Source organism: Nematolebias whitei, chromosome 8, assembly GCF_014905685.2.
Source record: "Nematolebias whitei isolate Nwh7 chromosome 8, NemWhi1, whole genome shotgun sequence".
NCBI lineage: Eukaryota > Metazoa > Chordata > Actinopteri > Cyprinodontiformes > Rivulidae > Nematolebias > Nematolebias whitei.
Window position 1 is genome coordinate 13,866,081 of NC_056505.1, and position 19,069 is coordinate 13,885,149.

General features: G+C 38.0%; 2 protein-coding genes across 2 annotated transcripts; both read left to right on the forward strand.

The window, feature by feature from the left end:
• The first annotated feature begins 2,411 nt into the window (after window positions 1-2,411).
• Window positions 2,412-5,470, forward strand: nmrk1 (nicotinamide riboside kinase 1). Its single transcript, XM_037680047.1, has 7 exons — window positions 2,412-2,464; window positions 3,402-3,492; window positions 3,579-3,627; window positions 4,044-4,206; window positions 4,377-4,448; window positions 4,565-4,671; window positions 5,328-5,470. Exons 1-7 carry the CDS (start codon window positions 2,412-2,414, stop codon window positions 5,426-5,428), a joined length of 636 nt encoding a protein of 211 aa, XP_037535975.1. The 3' UTR covers window positions 5,429-5,470.
• Window positions 5,471-12,501: 7,031 nt separating this feature from the next.
• LOC119413036 (gamma-glutamyl hydrolase) lies at window positions 12,502-19,036 on the forward strand. The gene is made up of 8 exons (XM_037680048.1): window positions 12,502-12,686; window positions 13,512-13,626; window positions 15,125-15,175; window positions 15,261-15,345; window positions 17,443-17,581; window positions 17,898-18,004; window positions 18,686-18,779; window positions 18,867-19,036. The coding sequence occupies exons 1-8, from the start codon at window positions 12,569-12,571 to the stop codon at window positions 19,034-19,036; spliced, it is 879 nt and encodes a 292-aa protein (XP_037535976.1). The 5' UTR covers window positions 12,502-12,568.
• The last annotated feature ends 33 nt before the right edge of the window (window positions 19,037-19,069 follow it).

Consider the following 19,069-nt stretch of genomic DNA (forward strand, 5'->3'; position numbering starts at 1 on the left):
ATAGATAGATAGATAGATAGATAGATAGATAGATAGATAGATAGATAATTTGATCACTTTGCCTATTGTGTGTCAGCTTTATACTTACATCTATTAATGTTTGTTGTGTGTGTGTGTTTTTATTTATTTAACAAACACATTTGTGGTTGACAGTGGAATATTATTGTTGTTAATATTTAGTCCGGGATATATAAAACGTCTATGAACTGCTGAAATGAGAACTTCATTGAGAAGTGTATACCATTCAGGTCTCTCTTGTAAATGAGTCCCAGAGACTCAACGGGACTAACCTGTTTAAATAAAGGTTGAATGGTTGAATTCACTTCTTTTTAAACTAAGTTAAGGTATTTAGAAGCATCAGTACCCCTGGAAGGTGACAACGGGCTTTGTTTTTATTCTTTAGCTACAAACTTAAAAGTAATTGTTCTTATTTTATGAGTTTTATTATACACACACACAAACTCGCTGTGTTTAGGTTTGTTTATGGCCTGTTGCCCTTTGTTGTATTTTACTGTCTAAAACAAGTCTCTCTTCAAAATGAGTCCACATGACTCATTGTGACTAACCTGCAAGAATAAAGGTTAAATGAATGAGTGAAAAAATATATATATATTTTTCAGTATTCAAGAACGCCCACTTTGCAACACAAAGGTCTTTTACATGCCTGAATATAAAAAAATGTGAACTGCTTGCTCTTAAAGACAGTGATAGTCTGTCTAGCTGCAGCATACCTGTAAAAGAATCCATTACTTACTTAGGAATCATTATTACTAAAGATGGAAAATCCAGATGTCGTTTGAATTTTAACCCCATTATTGACAAGACCCAAAAAAAAAAACTGAATCAATGGCAGCAAAGAGATTTATCATTGAGAGGAAGAGTTCTGCTAACCAGAGCTGAGGGAATGTCCCGCCTTACATACGCTGCCCTGTCGCTTGACGTTAATAAAAAGGTCTGTAAAGATATTGGCAAGATGCTGTTTAACTTCATTTGGAAGAATAAAAAACACTATATTAAAAAATCTGTAATTATGAACTCTTATGATAAGGGTGGCCTCAACTTTTTGGACTTTTATACCTTAAATAACACATTTAAAATAAATTGGCTAAAACAGTTTATAAAGAACCCATCTTCAGTTTGGAACTTCATACCAAACTTTATTTTCTCTAAATTAGGAGGCCTAAAGTTTGTTCTATTTTGCAATTATAATGCTGAAAAAGTTCCCTCAAAACTATCCAGTTTTCATAAACAGATGCTTCTCTCTTGGTCATTGATTTACAAACATCATTTCTCTCCACAAAGATATTAAATTTGGAACAATAGAGACATCTTGCATAAAAACAAATCCTTATTTTACCCTAATTGGTTTATTCACAACATAGCTTTAGTTCATCAGTTGCTCAACACTGATGGATCATTAATGTCATATCAAGAATTTGTCATAAAATATAGCATTATGATCCCTATTAACAAATTTAATATTGTAGTAAAAGCAATCCCTAGTGGAGTAATTATTTTACATAGAAGTACAGCAGGACAGAATCCAACACTGTTATTACCCTTTGATCCAACCAAACTTGAAATTGGTCAAATCTGCTTCTCCTCAACCCATAACAGCAACCGTCGTATCCGTTCACTATTTCAGAAAGATGTTGTGTCAACTCCATATGTGGCACCTTATTGGAACACCTTTATTAATAACCTTAACTGGAAAAGCATTTGGACTTTACCAACCAGATACATGGTAAATAATAAAGTAAGAGAAGTATCATTCAAGATTATTCATAGATTTTACCCATCCAAAGTTTATTTACAACGGTTTAACAAGGATATAAATATAATTTGCTCTTTTTGTGATGAAAACCCAGAAGATGTCTTTCATTTATTTTGGTCTTGCCCCTTCTCGACTCAATTTTGGAAAAGTATTTGTATTTTGATTTCTACTTTTATAGAACCAGATCTTTTACTTTGCTTTGAACATGTTTTGTTTGGCTTCATTGACTACCCTGCAGCTAAAGAAAAACAGTTCTATATTATTAATCTCATTATATACCTAGCCAAATGGCATATTCATAAATGTCGATACACTAATCAAAAACCTCTTATCTCCATTTTTGAAAAGGAGGTCAAACAATACATCAAAACTATTAAATACTCCACCAACACGAAGGCCATAAAAACTTGCACCTTATGTGCTCTCTTCAATATATTTATGTAATATGTTATTGTAAATTATTGTCTCAGTGTTTGTAACCCCCTGGCGTCTGTTATATCATTACTGTATACTGCATTTTATTGTATTGTTTTGTACTTTTTCAATAAAGATTTAAAAAAAAAAAGTCCTTTACATATGGCGGCTCAGAATCTCATGATCTCGTCCATCTACTTTCTCATTTCATCTCTTACTAAGCATGCGCGCCGTTCGTCCCACTCAGTGGGCGGGACTTGATCCACATGACACACTGTCAGCGAATCACATGCATCCTTTAGCGGAAACAAAAGAATACGCCTGTTTGTTTGTTTTTTTGCGCGAGAAAGTACCATTTTTTCCCTTCTTTTTTTCATTCAGACTTTATTTTTACAGGTTAGTCCCATTGAGTTCCGGGGACTCATTTATAAGAGAGACCTGAAAAATCACATACGTAAAATAAACCGCTCATTGTGTAATTCTGCCTTATAACTAGTGACGCACATCAGTATTTTTTGAAGTAAAATGAAGACACTTTTAGTTGGAATTGGTGGGTGAGTAAGCCTAAGGATTGTAGATATACAGAAAATGTTTTAACCTTATTAAGTTTTTACATTAGCTAACGGACACCACGCTGAAGTTAGCGTCAGATTTGATCTGTAACGTGTTGATGCGGCTTGACCGCAATCAGAAGCCAACTTCAGCGTCCCCTTTGAAGCAGAATTAATCTGGTTTTATTTTATAAAATGATTTCTGCTGTTTGGTGGCGGAAATGGGCTTCCATGCAACTGAGAAACGCAAGGATAGAAAACAATAAATATGAAAATAGTGTTGCTTTTTTTTTTTTTTTAATTCCCTAAAATGCATGTTTGTTTTTTTATTTAAATCCAGCAGGTACAACAGGTCAGTCGGTGCACTGTTTGGTAACCATGTGGCAACAAAATCTGATAAGAACTTGTTTACCCTTTGGAGTCCTGAGAGTAAAAGGCAAATCGTTTGGTTCTTTCTGACATTACTCAGTCTGCAGACATGTTGCAGAGCGAAAGTGCTGGTGGAAAAAACCCTCAAAAATAGAGCAAAATTATTGAAGTTTATGAGAATAACAATTAAACTGATGGCTGCATTCACGCTATCATCATATACCGTTGTTTGTTTTATACCTTCTTGAACAGTTTATTTAATTTTCTCATATGTTTTTTTTTTTTTTTGACAGAGTAACCAATGGAGGGAAAACTACTCTTTCTCAGAGTCTTCATCAGCTGATACCCACCAGCTGCATCATTGCACAGGACTCCTATTTTAAGGTAGATTGTGAAGCCGTCACATGAAAATGCCATCTAAAGGGTTTCTGATGTCGGTAAAATGTTTTGCAAATGTTGATTTTCTTCAGGATGATTATTTTGTACCGGTAGACAGCAACGGCTTCAAGCAATACGACAGTAAGTACGCTTAAACTGATGTTCAGCTTGAAGATTTTGACAAGATTTAGGCTCATTTACGCTAATCTAGAGATATATTTTTCTACTTTTTGACTCTGATGGTAAAAAAAAAAAATCCCCTCTCAAAATGGCTGCAATTTAATTAGAAACAACTCAGAATTCTTGAAGCATTTTGTAGTGTTTTTGCTTGGATTTCAGACATTTTAGGTACTTGAAGCATGACATTGTTGGATATTTAGTTTAATTTTTTTACAGTATATTCAAATGTTCGGTGTAATCTTTAAATCCAAATAATACTGAAACTGATATTTGTGTTTATAAAAACAAAAACCTCATGGAAACATAAAATATAGACTTTAAACTTGGAATGAATTAAAATGTGTGCTTATAATACATTTCATCTTGTTCTGTTTCAGCTCTCGATGCTCTTCACATGGAGAAGCTGATGAGTGAGGTCGACTCGTGGCGGACGGATCCAGCCTTGTTCCTGAGGCAGCGAGGCCAGAACATCAAGTGTTCGTCCAACAATACAGAAATATTTGTTCTGATAGTGGAAGGTTTCCTTGTATTCAACTACAGGTACATGGCAAGAAACGTTAAAACGTACAATCTTACTGCCGAGACCTACAAAACAAACGTTGGAGAGAATTTATCTGTTTTTGTGTGTGTGTGTTAGTTTTGTCTCAAATTGATGTTTAAGTATAAAACAAATCATAACTTTTACTTTTTTCTGTATTTTATTATTTTAGGCCTCTAAATGAGCTGTTTGACAAAAGATACTTTCTGGAAATACCTTATAATGTCTGTAAGAGGAGACGAAGGTACTTGTTTATGGGGGGGCTTCTTCTTTTTGGTGTTTTACCTCTTGTGTTTTATATCTGAACACATTTTTATTCTTGGTTCTTGCCGTTGGAGGAGACTGATCTGTTTTTGACAGTTCCAGGGTTTACAATCCTCCTGATCCTCCCGGATATTTTGACGGATACGTTTGGCCGATGTACCTCAAGAACCGTCAAGAGTTGGAGAGGATCGCATCAGAAATTGGTGATAGTTCAGTTAAAAATGATGCCTGTATTTACTGTACTTTGTTAAGGATGTAAGGTAATATATGTGTAATTAGGGATGCATGGTATCGGCCGATATTAGCAATAAATACGGACATCAGCCATTCCATCAAAACAACTCACCGATATAAAAGATGCTGATCTATCTATCATCTATTATCTATCTATCTTCCCTCCCTCTATATATGGTGCTGTTTTTGTATGACTGTTCAAGTGTTATTTGTGTTAGAGAGAGTAAAGGTCATGAATAAATTTGACATTAACCTCCTAGGACCTGGCATCCACAAATGCAAGAGTTCAGGTCTTAGGAGATTAAACATAATCCAAGTTGGTGTTACATCAGTTTCAGCCCCATTTTGGGCATCTGCATTTGGTAGCAGGCCAAAATGACAAAGACCATGCAGAATAATGTAGTTTAATTCCACAGCAGAGAAAGCGCATATTAGTCTCGGATATTGGCCAAAAATCCAATATTGTGCATCCCTACATGTAATGCTTTTTGTAAAGGTTTTGGTTCTAATAAAAGCTGTTTAAAGCACACATTAATATAATAATATTATTATTATATTATTATTGTATTGACTGCTCTAAGTAAGAAAATGAAACTTATACTGACTGTTAAATCTGTTTTTCCAGCATTCCTGGATGGTCTGAGGCCAAAAGAAGAGCTACTAGCTGCTGTGTATGAAGATGTTTGTCAGGAGATAGACAGGCTCCAAGGTGTGACTACTACTTGATAACATGCCTTTATATAATATTTTAAACTATGCTCTTTTTTTACATTTGCCATTCGTTAATATTTCACTGTTTATTGTGCAATGACAAACAATTTTAAATACTTTTTTCTATTTAACTTTTTCACGAACAGGACAGGAAGTAATACAGTTTGGGTGAACATTTCGATGTGAATCATTTTGCAGTGAAGTGAAGCTGTCAGGGGCATGCTAAATAAATCACAACAAAAAATAAATAATCCAAAATTCTGCTCATTAATTGTATTTTAGGAGGTTAAACATAATCCAAATTGAAGTGTTACATCAGTTTCAGCCCCATTTTTGGCATCTGCATTTGGTAGCAGGCCAAACTGACAAAGTCCATGCAGAATAATGTAGTATTTTAATTCCACAGCAGAGAAACCTATGTAGTATCAAAGTAGGTCTAGGAAAAAACAATATTGGTATCGGTTATCGGCCAATTTTAATATCCTAATTGTATCTAGGCTCAGTCTTGGGATCCACCCTCTTTACAATCTACATATGTAATGTAGGTGAAAACATCCCTGATGCATCCATACATTTCTATGCTGATGACACAGTTTTTTTTTTTATTGTCGAGCTAAAACAGTTGATAAGGCTTTCCAGCTTTTGCAATCTGCATTTAACATCATTCATTCACATTTGTTCCACCTCAAACTTGTCCTAAATGCCGACAAAACCAAAGGGATGTTTTTTTTCAAACAGGAAGTCAGTCCCAGGAGTTCTTCCTCTGATTTCATCCTCAAATGATGTCCCCATTGAGTTTGTTGATTCCTATAAATATTTGGGTATCTTGGTCGACTTGCATCTCTCTTTTAAGCTCCACGTGGAAAACCTAATCAAGAAACTGAAAGTTGAACTGGGTTTCTTTTTCAGAAACAGAACCTGTCTAACCTTGAATGCTAGGAAACGCCTTGTATCTGTGATTTTCTTCCCTCCATTGATTACGGTGACATTATTTACACGAAACACTCCTACAAACACCCTGCAGATGCTGGATGTTGTCTATCATGGTGCACTAAGATTCATAACTGGCTGTGATTATCGTACCCACCACTGCACTCTGTATTCACTGGTTAACTGGACATCATTAACTTCACGCAGACTCTCTCACTGGTACATTTTCATCTTTAAATCACTTCTTGGTCTGCTGCCTTCATCCATCTCCTCCTACATGTCTCTGCGTGAGTGCAGCTACAGCGTGCGCTCTCAGGACATTATTACCTGCAGTGTTCCCTCAATGAGGACTGAACTAGGCAAAAGGGCCTTCTACTCCGCTCCTGTTTCCTGGAATATCTTACAGAAAGATCTGAAGCTCTCGACCTTGACCTCTCTAAGTGACTTTAAGAATCTGTTGGACTCCTGGCAGGGACCAATGCAGACATGTTCCTGTTTTTAGTTTTCTACATTCGCCTTAGGATCTAGCTGTTTTTTGTTACTTTTTTTTAGCCATCTTATTTGTAAAAAAAAAAAAAAAAATCTGTATGCCTTTTTATAACTGTATTGTTGTCGCTGTTGTCCATTCTTGTCATCATTCTTTGTTGAAATCAGGTCTCTCTTATAATGAGTCCTCGAGGCTCGATTTACCTGTCGAAATAAAGATAGAATGAATCTTCCTCCTCGCTCAAACCCAGATAAACTGCTGTATGTGTGGTTTGAGCTAACACATCTACTCTTTTTCTTGTTGTGTTTCATTTTCAGAGAAAAACTGAAATTGTTTTACCATTTCTGGAGATTGCTGCTCCTCTGCATGACAGAAAATATCCTCGACCAAGTAACGCTCAGTGTTTGTGCTGGGTGAGTTTCCTGTGCAGCATATGGTTCCTGTGTGGTACTGAGCCTCTTCTGGCCATTCTCATCAGATTATTTTTACTTTTTGAGTTGTACCGGAGCACTTTTTGATCTGTGTAGTTTATGTAGTACCAAGCAGTTTTTGATTTGTGTAGTTTATGTAGTACCAGTGGAGGCCACCAGAGAGAACATTTGTCTCAGAGAAGTGTGATCTACGACCATGTTCAGCAGTATGTTAATGCAAAATCGCCATAAATGTTCACTTAGATTGCACTTTTACACCATGAACTTGACGTGTCAATTTCTTAATCACACAGATGACATCTGTTAAATCTTAAATCAGTAAGAAAGCTGCATGAAAACAAACTTGAGGACCAAAGAAAACAGCCTCACTGGAAATTTTTATCATTTTATTCTGCTTTTATTTTCGTTTAAATGTTGTTTAGCGTTGAATGTATAGTTATAAAGAAAAGGACTCGTGGGTGTTTCAAAGAGATCGCTGTGAACAGGGCACCGTTTTTTTTCTGCCTTTAATATAAAGGTCAATACAACATTTTGTATGAGCTCTGTTTTGTAGTGATGATCATTAAAGTTGCTGCAACAGAAACGCAAACCTCAAATCTGAACATCAAACGTGACTGGGCTTATCTGCTGTGAGTCTGAAACTTGTATATTCTCTACCAAACTTTAAAATAAACTTACAAGAACATAATTTATCTTTTCAGTCAATTGTTGTTTAGTGTTTATTTCAAATACAAGTTTCTTGTTTTATTTTGCAGATTATTACATGAACCTGCTTAGTTTTGAATTTATCAAGGCCAAATTACCAAAAAGATTCAATCATTTTTCTGTTAGGACTCAGAAGACCACAGAGTTTTTCTTCCACTTTTCATGACTTAATTCCTGGAAAAACAAACAGGAAGACAATAGAAAGCACACTCAAACATTGCATCAGTTGTGTATATTGTGATTGGAGGAAGAAGGGGGACACTTGCTCCTCACTTTACTACATTTTTATTCTTTGTCTTGCACTTGTTAAAGCAGGGCACCAGGCGGTCAGTTTACTGACCATCAACAACTGTATAAATGTATTCACCCTTTAATAATCAGAACAAAGTAGAATTTGTTAACTGCAGGGAATTCTATAGCAGAACAAATTCATGATCGTCCAAATGAGACCAAATTTGTCTATTAAGTTTTATTACAAAAAATAAAAATTAAACTAAGAATCATCAATAATAATAATAAACAAATTGAACAACACAAATGATAACGGATAATAATTTGAAGAAAAACTTGTTTGAAAAAACAATGAATAATCTAAACCATAATTAATCATCAAGGATTAATTCTCTTTTATCTAACTGCAGTGGTACCCAACACTGGTCCTTGAGGAACACCATCCTGCATGTGTTAGTTGTTTTCCTGCTCTAACACACCTGATTCGATGATTTAATTACTTCCTTTTGTTCTGCAGAAGCCTGTTAATCACCCATTTATTAAAATCAGGTGTGTCTTAGCAGGAAACGACTAAAACATGCCGGATGGTGTTCCTCAAGGACCAGGGTTAGGAACCCTGACTAAGGCCAAATTAATTATGTGAGCAGGAATTATTTTGGCTTTTATACGCGCATAAATTTGGTCAAAGTTTAACTATTTGATAGTTTACTTCGAGATTTGTCTGAGAGAAGTTATTTAATGTGACCAGATCAAGTCATTTGTTTTCACTGCAAGCCAGGAAATGATTTATCAAGTTGCATCAGCTAAAATGGCATAACCAGACCCAAAGTTGCATTCATGTCAGCAGGTCTCAGCTCCTTAATGGGTCAGTGTTGAGGGCTCGAGTTCACTCGCCTCTCCGGGGTTCTGCTGGCTGATCAGACCAGGATACACAACGAGGAGAGGACTAGCCAGGACAGGCAATGCCCAAGGTAGCTGAAAGTCACTGTGACTGCTTCAAGGGTCGGTGTCTCAGCAGATGGGCAGTCAGTAACCTTCAGCTGGGTTACACTTCAAGCTGAAAACGTGAGTCTCACAGTGAGAAAAAACAGTTTCATCTTCAGTAGTTACTTGAAACTTGAACTTCACTTCTAAAACAAAAAGTACAACTGAGCAAACATTTATTTGCTCAGAAATGAACAAAGACCGACATCAGACAAACACATCAGGATAGAACAGACAAACTGCTAAATCCTGATGTGTGCTCAACAAAGATGTATTTAAACACATATTTCACATAATTTCATTGTAATGATTGAAAACAATCATCATCAGACATTATTCAAGTCAAAAGTAACTTTAAAGAAAACCGTTCATGGTGAGTCTGGTAGAGAACCTAAAGGTCAGAGGTCATAGTTGAGCGCATCTTCGTGCTACGTGTCAGACTTGTTTTCGAGTGACTGATTAGAAACATTAACTCTTTACATTCCTGAAACTTGTGACTTTAAAAGTCAAAACTATTTTATGGTTCAAAACAAAACTGGAAAATATTGTGAATTATATATAAAATTATAGATGACTGAACTTTGATCCAGTTAAAAACAGACAACAGTTCTCAAATTTCTGGGTTTTACTTCAAAAGCAAAAACATTAAAAAAAAAAAAGTACTGTACCCAATTTTTTTTTTACTAGTCATTTACCTTATTTGAAATATTCCAGTAGAAATATACAATGTATGGATCATGAGCACTGAACAGAGTTAGTTACAGACATTTATGCAGCAGCAGAGTCCAGCAGGCATTACCTCATAGCCAGCTGCAGTCAGATCCATGGCTGTCGGCTAGTCGACCTCCAACTGGAGATAAGAGAATGTTTTGGGCATGTTCTCATGGTGTCAACATCAGTGAGACACTGCGAGTCGGCCTTCAGGCCAAGAAAAGGGAAAGTTTTGTGCACACATTACAGAAAGATGTTCTCAGCCATAATAAAATAAAAAGATCCATAACATAAATTCTCAAACACCCGCTTCTTCCTTTTCGAGTCGTGGGGGGTCACTGGTGCCAATGTCCAGCCATCATTGTGCGAGAGGCAGGGGACACCTGGACAGGTCTCCAGTCCATCACATGGACACATAGAGACAAACAAGACAAACGACCATTCCTCTCTCACTCACACCTAGGGACAATTTAGAGTTACCAATCAGCCTAACAGGCATGTTTTTGGTCTGTGGGAGGAAATGGGAGTACCCGGGGAAAACCCACGCATGCACAGAGAGAACATGCAAACTCAACACAGAAATACCTCCAGCCCGGATTTGAACCAGGACAACCTGCTCGCTGAGAGTCAGCAGCTCTAGCAACTGTGTCACCGTGCTGCCACCATCAATTTCAATTAGCTTGATTTAATACGCGAGTGATGAATTAAATCTCCTACAAAATGATTCTTCTGAGAAATGTAGTTGTAAAACAATCGGGGTCCGCAAAAAAAAATATATATATATATATATATATATATGTATTTGTTTACAAGCACATAGATGTTTAACAACTTGTTAAAATATACCAAAATGCAGGAAATCACATCTACTTTATTCAAAACTTTCTGAGGGAGGACTCTCCCCAAGCCAGACCTCTATTTGCGTTCCAGTACTGATTGTTTTTCAAATTAAGCGCTGTTACTTATTGTCACTCACTACTGCTGTTATGATTCTGTTCAATTTTATGTAATAATAATAATAATAAAATAAAAACCAAGTTTTGGAAGTTGAAATTAAAAATGTTGTTAATTGTGTCTTGAATGAAAAACAAAGTATAAAATTTGTATTAACACTTTTAAAGAACAGGTCTTAATTATTTATGTTACACAAATATTTCCATTGCATTAAAGAGACAAATTTAAGAAAATTATTTCATAAACATGAGGGTGATGAGGGCTGCACGGTGGAGCAGTTGATAGAGTTGCTGTCTCAGCGAGCAGGTCGTCCTGGTTCAAATCCCGGTCCAGGGGCCTTTCTGTGTGGAGTTTGCATGTTCTCTCCGTGCATGCGTGGGTTTTCTCCGGGTACTCCGGTTTCCTCCCACAGACCAAGAACATGCATGTTAGGCTGACTGGTAACTCTAAATTGTCTCTAGGTGTGAGTGAGAGAGTGAACGGTTGTTTGTCTCGTTTGTCTCTATGTGTCCCTGTGATGGACTGGAGACCTGTCCAGTTGTCCCCCGCCTCTTGCACAGTGATTGCTAGATATAAACACCAGTTACCCCCATGACCCAAAAAGGAAGAAACAGGTAAATATAATGGATGGATGGTTATGAGGGGGGTCCCTGAACCCAAAAAGTTTGAGAACCCTTGCTTTAAGGGATAAAATTGGTAACCTACAATGGAAGAAGTTGGTAAATATGATGGCTGGGTGAAAATTAAAAGACACAAGAAGAAAGGGTTACAGAGAACTGGTGAATAATCCCATTAAGACACGACCTGTCGTGCTCAGAGGTGACTCTTGGATTTGGTTACAGCACAGAGTCGTGGTATAATGCTTTGATATCCATCTAATTACTTTTGTTGCAGTGATTGGATAAAACTGAATGTTAACTCACTTTCATCCATTTACACCTTTATCTAAACCCTCAAATTAGTTTAATTATTTTCATTTGTCCAACTAATCTTTGCATTAAAGGAAGAACGTCAGCTTTTGAGACACCGTCTCAGTCCATACGTTTGTGCTTTTTGGTGGATAAAGTTGCTCAATTGTTTTAAGAAATCATGGCTTGGCATTTTGCAATTTGTGTATCTATTTCAGGATAAAAAGCTGTTTTCTCAACGTGTTACGAGAGGAACAAACTTCTGAAAGCACACGTGATGATTTCCAATGACTATGCAGATTTTGAACCGCGTTTATGCAGCTGCACAGGAAACAACATGGGGCTCGTAAAGGTAGTCAGGTGAAATGGAAAAAGTCTGCGTGCACCTCAGCCACAAGCTTCCTTCTCCAGAACCACAGCTTTCATTTTCCCACAGAAAACTGTCAGACACTTTAAATCTCAGAGAGTTGTGTGAACCTGCAGCTAAAAAAAAAAAGTTAATGAAAGCCTTTATTGCAAAACCCATCTGAGAAACACGGTGTTGCATAGCTTCCCCACACAGAAAACACTCAAAATTTTACCAAAAAGTCCTTGCTCTCCTCTCAGCAGAATATTTTGTGTAAACCTCAGCAGCCGACTCGTCTAACCGGCATGTGCAGGAAAACAAAGATCACGTGCAAATCTGGGCATTCCTTACTTCCCTGTACCGGCTATATCTTCCTCTAACAGCATATTTAAGCTGCAGTGGTTATGATCAGAAAAGGACACATCTTACAGCCATATGGGACTGATTGACTGAAGAGTGACTGACAATATGTCCAGCATGGGATTTTTAACGCGTCTGTGTTTGGTTTTTGTCGGCTACATTTGTAGCTACAAAGCCATACCTCTACACCCCAGCCAGGAGCCCCTGAACGACAGACCTGTGATTGGTAAGAATTTCACTTGGTATTTTTTAAATCTAAACTTTTCACCTAAGATGTAACACTTCTTTTGTCCTCTACTTCACCTGTTTCAGTAATTTAAGCTCATACTACATTTGAAAGCAAGTTAAAAAGGCAAAACAACCGATAAAATCAGACAGGCAAAAGGTTGATCACGATATCAAAGTTAATGCTCAATAATCCAGGTTTAAGAAAATCCAACAAAGTTAAGTCAGGTTCTGTGGATGGGTTCTTTATTGTTGAAACGTTTCGACTTTCAACCTTAAGACTTCTTCAGTCCGAGGAGCCACAACAAACTCAGTCCCATAAGTAGCACACTGGAGTCAACCTTCTCCCCCGTTGAGCCAAAGTGGTTCAAAACATCAAAGTTCATGATCAATAATCCAGGTAAAAAATCCAACAAAGTTAAATCAGGTCTTCTGGATGTTTTTTTTTTTTTTTTTTGATGACTGAAAGCTTTGATATTTTTGAACCACTTTGGCCATGGCTGCCTCAGACGAGTCGATGGGGGAGAGGGCGGACTCCAGAAACCATCTTATCACCATCAAACTGGTTGGTCCACTGTGTGATTGTGCTGCTTATGGGACTGAGTTTGTTGTGGCTCCTTGCACTGATGAACTTAAGGATGAAAGATGAAACGTTTCAACAATAAAGAAACCATCCAGAGGACCTGACTTAACTTTGTTGTGCTGATCAAGATGACTTTAAAATACTAAAATGATATCTGGCTTCTCAGAAGGCAAATCTAAAGAAATTACATGTTGTGTTGCTGCTGACTTTTTTTCCTTCCTTTGCTCTGTTTTTGTCGCCCAGGTGTTTTGACTCAATTAGTTTCTGATGACGTCATGAAGCCGTTTGGGAGGACGTACATACCCGACTCCTACGTGAACTACATAGAGTCTGGGGGGAGCAGGGTGATGCCGATCAGGTGAGCTGAGGCAAAATTTGAAAACATAACTAGAAAATCTTTGAAAAAACTTAAAAAGATGCCGTTAATCCCAACATAGCTGTAATAATCCAAGGAAAAATATCTATAGTTTGACGTATGGGAAGTGTGAAAAGAAACCAAGACCAAATTAAAAGTAAAATCTGCTGCCTGTGGGTCATTAAGGTCTCCATGGTAACCACAAACCATTGTCTGTTACTCCCTGACTGCCAAGTTAATGTAATGGTTGATTGAAAATAAGGCTCAAATAAACAGTCACTGTGTGAAAACTGTAAGACGAATTGAAGAAACCCTTGAACTGTGAGTGGCATCAGGCTATGATGGTTGAACATGTGCTGGAAGATCTAACAAATTCCAAAGTCATTTCACTTCCAGTTTTGAGAAGAGTATTTTGAGTTAAATATAGCTGAATCTGTGGACGCTTGGGTGTGCAGTCTCTGCAGTCTGTGGGGATTTGAAAGAAAACTGTAGATCCTATATAAAAGTTCATGCTCGACAAAGTTAAGTCCGGTCCTCTGGACAGTGGACGGTTTCTTTTTGTTGAAACATTCCGTCTTTCATCCAAAAGACTTCGTCAGTCCGAGGAGCCGCAACAAACTCAGTCTCATAAGTAGCACACTCGCATAGTGGGCCAACCAGTTTGATGATGGTGTAGATCCTACAGTTGTGGGAGACTTACTGGGTAAAAGAAGACAAAATGTACATTTTAATGTGTCCGATACAGTAATTTGTACATGTACGATAAAGAGTTTTTGAAGTAAGAAGAGATTGTTTGCAAAAGATTAGAAGATTTTACTCAGCTCATGGATTGGTGTGACATCATCAACAACCAGCTGAACATTTTGTGAAAATATTTGTAAAAATCACAAAACTTAAACTGCAATTGCGTAAAAGCCATAAAATATATCGAAATGCTACTTCAAACAAGTAAAGTCCAACTTTCTCTGACCTGTATAAACCATGAATTATGTTTTATTTATTTATTTATTTATTTTTGTGAACAATGCATGACATGCACAGCTCTGAAGAGGGCTGAGTTTTCTTATCAAAATCCCATTGATCTCCATGCTTTTTCTTTTTCTTCCACAAGTTTGTAACAAAATTTTCAAGGCTACCAGACGTAGCACACTATTCCAGATCGAGCTGCACGTTTTGGTGAACATTTACTTCAAAGCTGCGGAAGAAAGTTCAGGACAAGTAAAATATTCAATGGAGATGCTTCAAAGCCAAAACGTTGTCACTATTAGTAAAAAATATTTTTTCCTAATAACTGTTAAGTGAGAATATTTGACAGTTGTGCTTCATGTGGCACATCATTCTGTCCTTCAGCGAGGCTTTAAACCCTGATCATACAATAAATTGATCAAACATCTGATTCCTGTTGAATTATTTAATGATTGTTATGTGAGTAACTTCTCTCCTTGTGAGCTTTTATTAAAAATGTAACTAATGAACAATCGATCATCGTTTTCTCTGACAGGCTGACGCTTTCTACTGCTGAGTATGAAAACATCTTTAGGAAGATAAATGGGTGAGTGCAGCTGTTTAAAACTAAACTTTCAGAAAAACGACGCCTTTAATGAGTAAAAATAAAAATCTGCTCTGTGTTTGTTCAGCCTGTTTTTTATTGGTGGAGCTGCAAATTTGGTGACTTCAGACTACGCCAGGGTGGCAAAGATCTTTTACAGACTTGCACTGGAGGTTTGTATCCAACATTTAATTTATTATGTCGCCCTCCTGAGCTTAAATCAACCTTCAAGTCACTGGTTGTCCTGTTTAGTACGAGTCAAATCAGTCAATCTGTTGATGTTATTCAGTGCATTTTAGGTTTTATTTGTCATTAAACTTTGACTTACAAGCACAAAAGATGCACAATTTAAAACTAGAAGCTCTGCAGCAGGTTTCCTCTCTGGGAAAACTTAGCATCTGATCATTATTCAGAAACGAAGCATGGATGGGGTTTTTGTGCTTCCAGGTAAAGGTTTGGAACTGCACAGATCTGTGTGAACGATCAGCTCATTTTTGTGCCGCTCTAAGTTCAGTTTGCATCCAGCTGTTGTTGTTTTGTGTCTTGCATCAGTTGTTTTTCAACCTTTATCTATACAGGTTAGTCCCATTGAGCTTCGGGGACTCATTTACAAGAGACCTGACTTTAACAAAGAGTGATGACAACAGTAGAAAACAAAGACAACGATAGACAATTGCAAAAGGATGCATACAAATTGAAAAGAACAAGTGAAAGAAAACGGTATTAAAAAAACTAAACTAAAAGCAGCTAGATTATAAGACGGTGTAGAAAACTAAAAACAGGAACATGTCTGCGTTGGGTCTTGTCAGGAACCAGATGCTTGAAGCCACTTAGAGAGGTCAAGGTCGAGAGCTTCGGATCTTTTTGCAAGATATTCCAGGAAACAGGAGCGGAGTAGGAGAAGGCCCTTTTGCCAAGTTCAGTCCTCACTGAGGGAACACTGCAGGTAATAATGTCCTGAGGGCGCACGCTGTAGCTGCACTCACGCAGAGACATGCAGGAGGAGATGTATGAAGGCAGCAGAACAAGAAGTGATTTAAAAATGAAAATGTACCAGTGAGAGAGTCTGTGAAGTTAATGATGTCCAGTTAACCGGTTTTCGTCTCATTCTGATCATTCTGCATCTTTGGTAGCCATTCTGTGATCATTTTAAACCTCTTTATAGCTGTTATGTTAATTATGTTGTTTCACGTTTCTTCTTGTGGTTTTTTTCTCTCTTTGTGTAGTTTATTCAATTCAATTCAATTCAAAAATACTTTATTAATCCCAGAGGGAAATTAAGTGTTGTTGTAGCTCATCATCCTGGTTTCATTCAAGAGTTGCTAGATGCTGATAGCTGTGGGCAGGAAGGATCTCCTGCAGCGAATCCGAAAAATCTGGCCACAGATCCGTCCACCTAGATCCAGCTTGCTGTCAGATCTGGTGGGCCTCTCCGTCCTCCTGGGCAGCTGGGCAGAATTATTTCCTGAGCGATGGTCACTCCTCCCAGCAGTCTGCCGAGCTCCTAGTCGCCACAGACAGACAACTGAAGGTGCCGGGGGACGATCCCGGTCCTCCCATAGTCATGAGCCAAGTTTCCCACCAGCTCCTGGATCTCAGTGGTCAGGTACTCGAGCACCGCTGCCAGGTTGACAGGAATTCGTCCACGGTGCCTCCTTTTCAACTCATTTGGGATGTGGAGCTGTAGTTGAGATATTTGGGCTTTTGAGATGATAATCAGCTGCTCCTTGTTGTAAAAAAAAAAACACATTGTTGCCGTGGTTACACATCATAACAAATGCCCCAAAGTAAAACGATTTCAGTAAAAATCCTCCCAGCTGCGCAGCATCTGATACCAGAGTAAACAATCATCCAGAAAAGTGATTTACATCCAGAAAAAAATAGGAATTAAAATTTTCAAAAGCAATAACTCATAATGAATGTGACAGAGCTGCTCCAACATGCAGCCACCCCAAGCGGCGCAATTCTAGAACTGATCAAATTTATTAAAATTATCAAATTTATTTTTTAAAAATTCTTTATAAAGGTTTTTTTTCTTTATTGTCATTTTTGGTTTTCAGTTGTCTCGTGCATCTTTGTTTGGATCTTTTTGCAGCTTGATGGATCATTTTGACGGGATAAACAATATGTTCACATTTCTGGAATGTGGAGCCCTAAATGCTTTCTTTAGGCTCAGTCATTGTTCATTCACAATGTGTTGTTGTTGTTGTTGTTGTTGTTTGATTGTTTTGTGCACAGAGAAGTGAATTCTCTGGCTGTATCTGTTTCAGGCCAATGATGCTGGAGATTTCTTCCCCATCTGGGGCACGTGTATGGGCATGCAGCTCCTCACTGTGCTGGTTGCAGGTGAAAACCTACTTTCATACACCCCAGCTGAGAACATCGCCCTGCCTCTCAACTTTACAGCCGGTAAAAGCGTCTTTGAGCAGGATTATTTGTGTCTTTAAAGCTGATTTACACACTGAGAATATATATTTTAAAATAGGTGCAAAGTAAATTAAAAGTTCAGCTACACGTTCTGGGACATTGCATTAATTCAAAGTCAACACTCGGGGTCAGCAGAGACGAGCTACAGAGACGAGCTGCAGAGCAGACGCTTTTATTTTGACACCAGACAGGAGAAGTTGCTGCTGACAAAAGCCTGTCTGCATTTTCAGCTGTTCATGACTAACATGAAAATATTTATCGTCATATAAATCAACCTGCATCCCTCTTGTTCCTGCAGAGACCCTCTCCAGCAAAATGTTTCAAGGCTTTCCTAAAGAACTCCTACAGGCTTTGGTAGAAGAACCTCTGACAGGAAATTTTCACAAATATGGACTCACAGTAAAGGTACCCCTCAGTTATTATGAGACTAAAAATTCTGTCAATCATGAAAATAAAAAAAATATATATATATCATCCATCCATTATCTTTACCCGCTTATTCCATTTTGGGTCACGGGGGTCGCTGGTGCCCATGTCCAGCAATCACTGTGCGAGGGGCGGGGTACACCCTGGACGGGTCGCAAGTCCATCACAGGGACACATAGAGACAAACGAGACAAACAACCATTCACTCTCTCACTCACACCTAGGGACAATTTAGAGTTACCAATCAGCCTAACATGCATGTTTTTGGTCTGTGGGAGGAAACCGGAGTACCCGGAGAAAACCCACGCATGCACGGAGAGAACATGCAAACTCCACCCAGAAGGCCCCTGGACTGGGGTTTGAACCAGGGACCTGTTCGCTGAGAGGCAGCAGCTCTACCAGTTGCGCCACCGTGCTGCCCACTGGAAACCTATTTCAACAATAAGTCCCACAGTTCGCTAACATTTATTTGTGCATTTATAGATCGAATTGGTCAAAACAACATTTAAAAATCTCAATCTATACAGAAGAAACAAAGCATTGTTGTAAATTATGCTCAGTAGCACACGGAAAGTGTGTAGGAGACGGAGATCTAAAGTAAAAAAAAAATGCTCATGATATGTATTGTATTTTTTTATTTTTATGAAAACTGTTTTACAGACTTTTGAGGAAAGCGAGAAGCTGAGCAGTTTCTTCACTCTGCTGTCCACGAATGTTGCTGAAAATGGAGCTCGCTTTGTCTCCACCATGGAAGGTAATCTGCACGTTGAACCTGAGAGTGAGCCGTTGCTCTGGAGCAGAGCTGTGATAGCACCGTGTTGTGTTTCCTCTGTCCTCTCAGGTAAAAAGTATCCCTTCTATGGAGTGCAGTGGCACCCAGAGGGGAATCGTTTCCAGTGGGACATGGGGCTCAACTTTCCTCACTCCGCTCACGCCGTTCAGTTGTCGTCGCTGCTGGCTGAGTTTTTTGTCAATGAAGGTATCACTTCTGATTGGATACACTCAGCATAAAAGGTCAAACAGCTGTCAAAAAGGAAATATATA

Bases quoted from the DNA above. Each gene is read 5' to 3' on its own strand.
- nmrk1 (XM_037680047.1), top strand. From the start codon at position 2,412: ATGCGCGCCGTTCGTCCCACTCAGTGGGCGGGACTTGATCCACATGAC. The intron at 3,628-4,043 runs GTAAGTACGCTT...GTTCTGTTTCAG, and splicing joins CGGCTTCAAGCAATACGACA to CTCTCGATGCTCTTCACATG. The intron at 4,207-4,376 runs GTACATGGCAAG...TTATTATTTTAG, and splicing joins TTCCTTGTATTCAACTACAG to GCCTCTAAATGAGCTGTTTG.
- LOC119413036 (XM_037680048.1), top strand. From the start codon at position 12,569: ATGTCCAGCATGGGATTTTTAACGCGTCTGTGTTTGGTTTTTGTCGGC. The intron at 12,687-13,511 runs GTAAGAATTTCA...TTTGTCGCCCAG, and splicing joins GAACGACAGACCTGTGATTG to GTGTTTTGACTCAATTAGTT. The intron at 18,780-18,866 runs GTAATCTGCACG...CTGTCCTCTCAG, and splicing joins CTTTGTCTCCACCATGGAAG to GTAAAAAGTATCCCTTCTAT.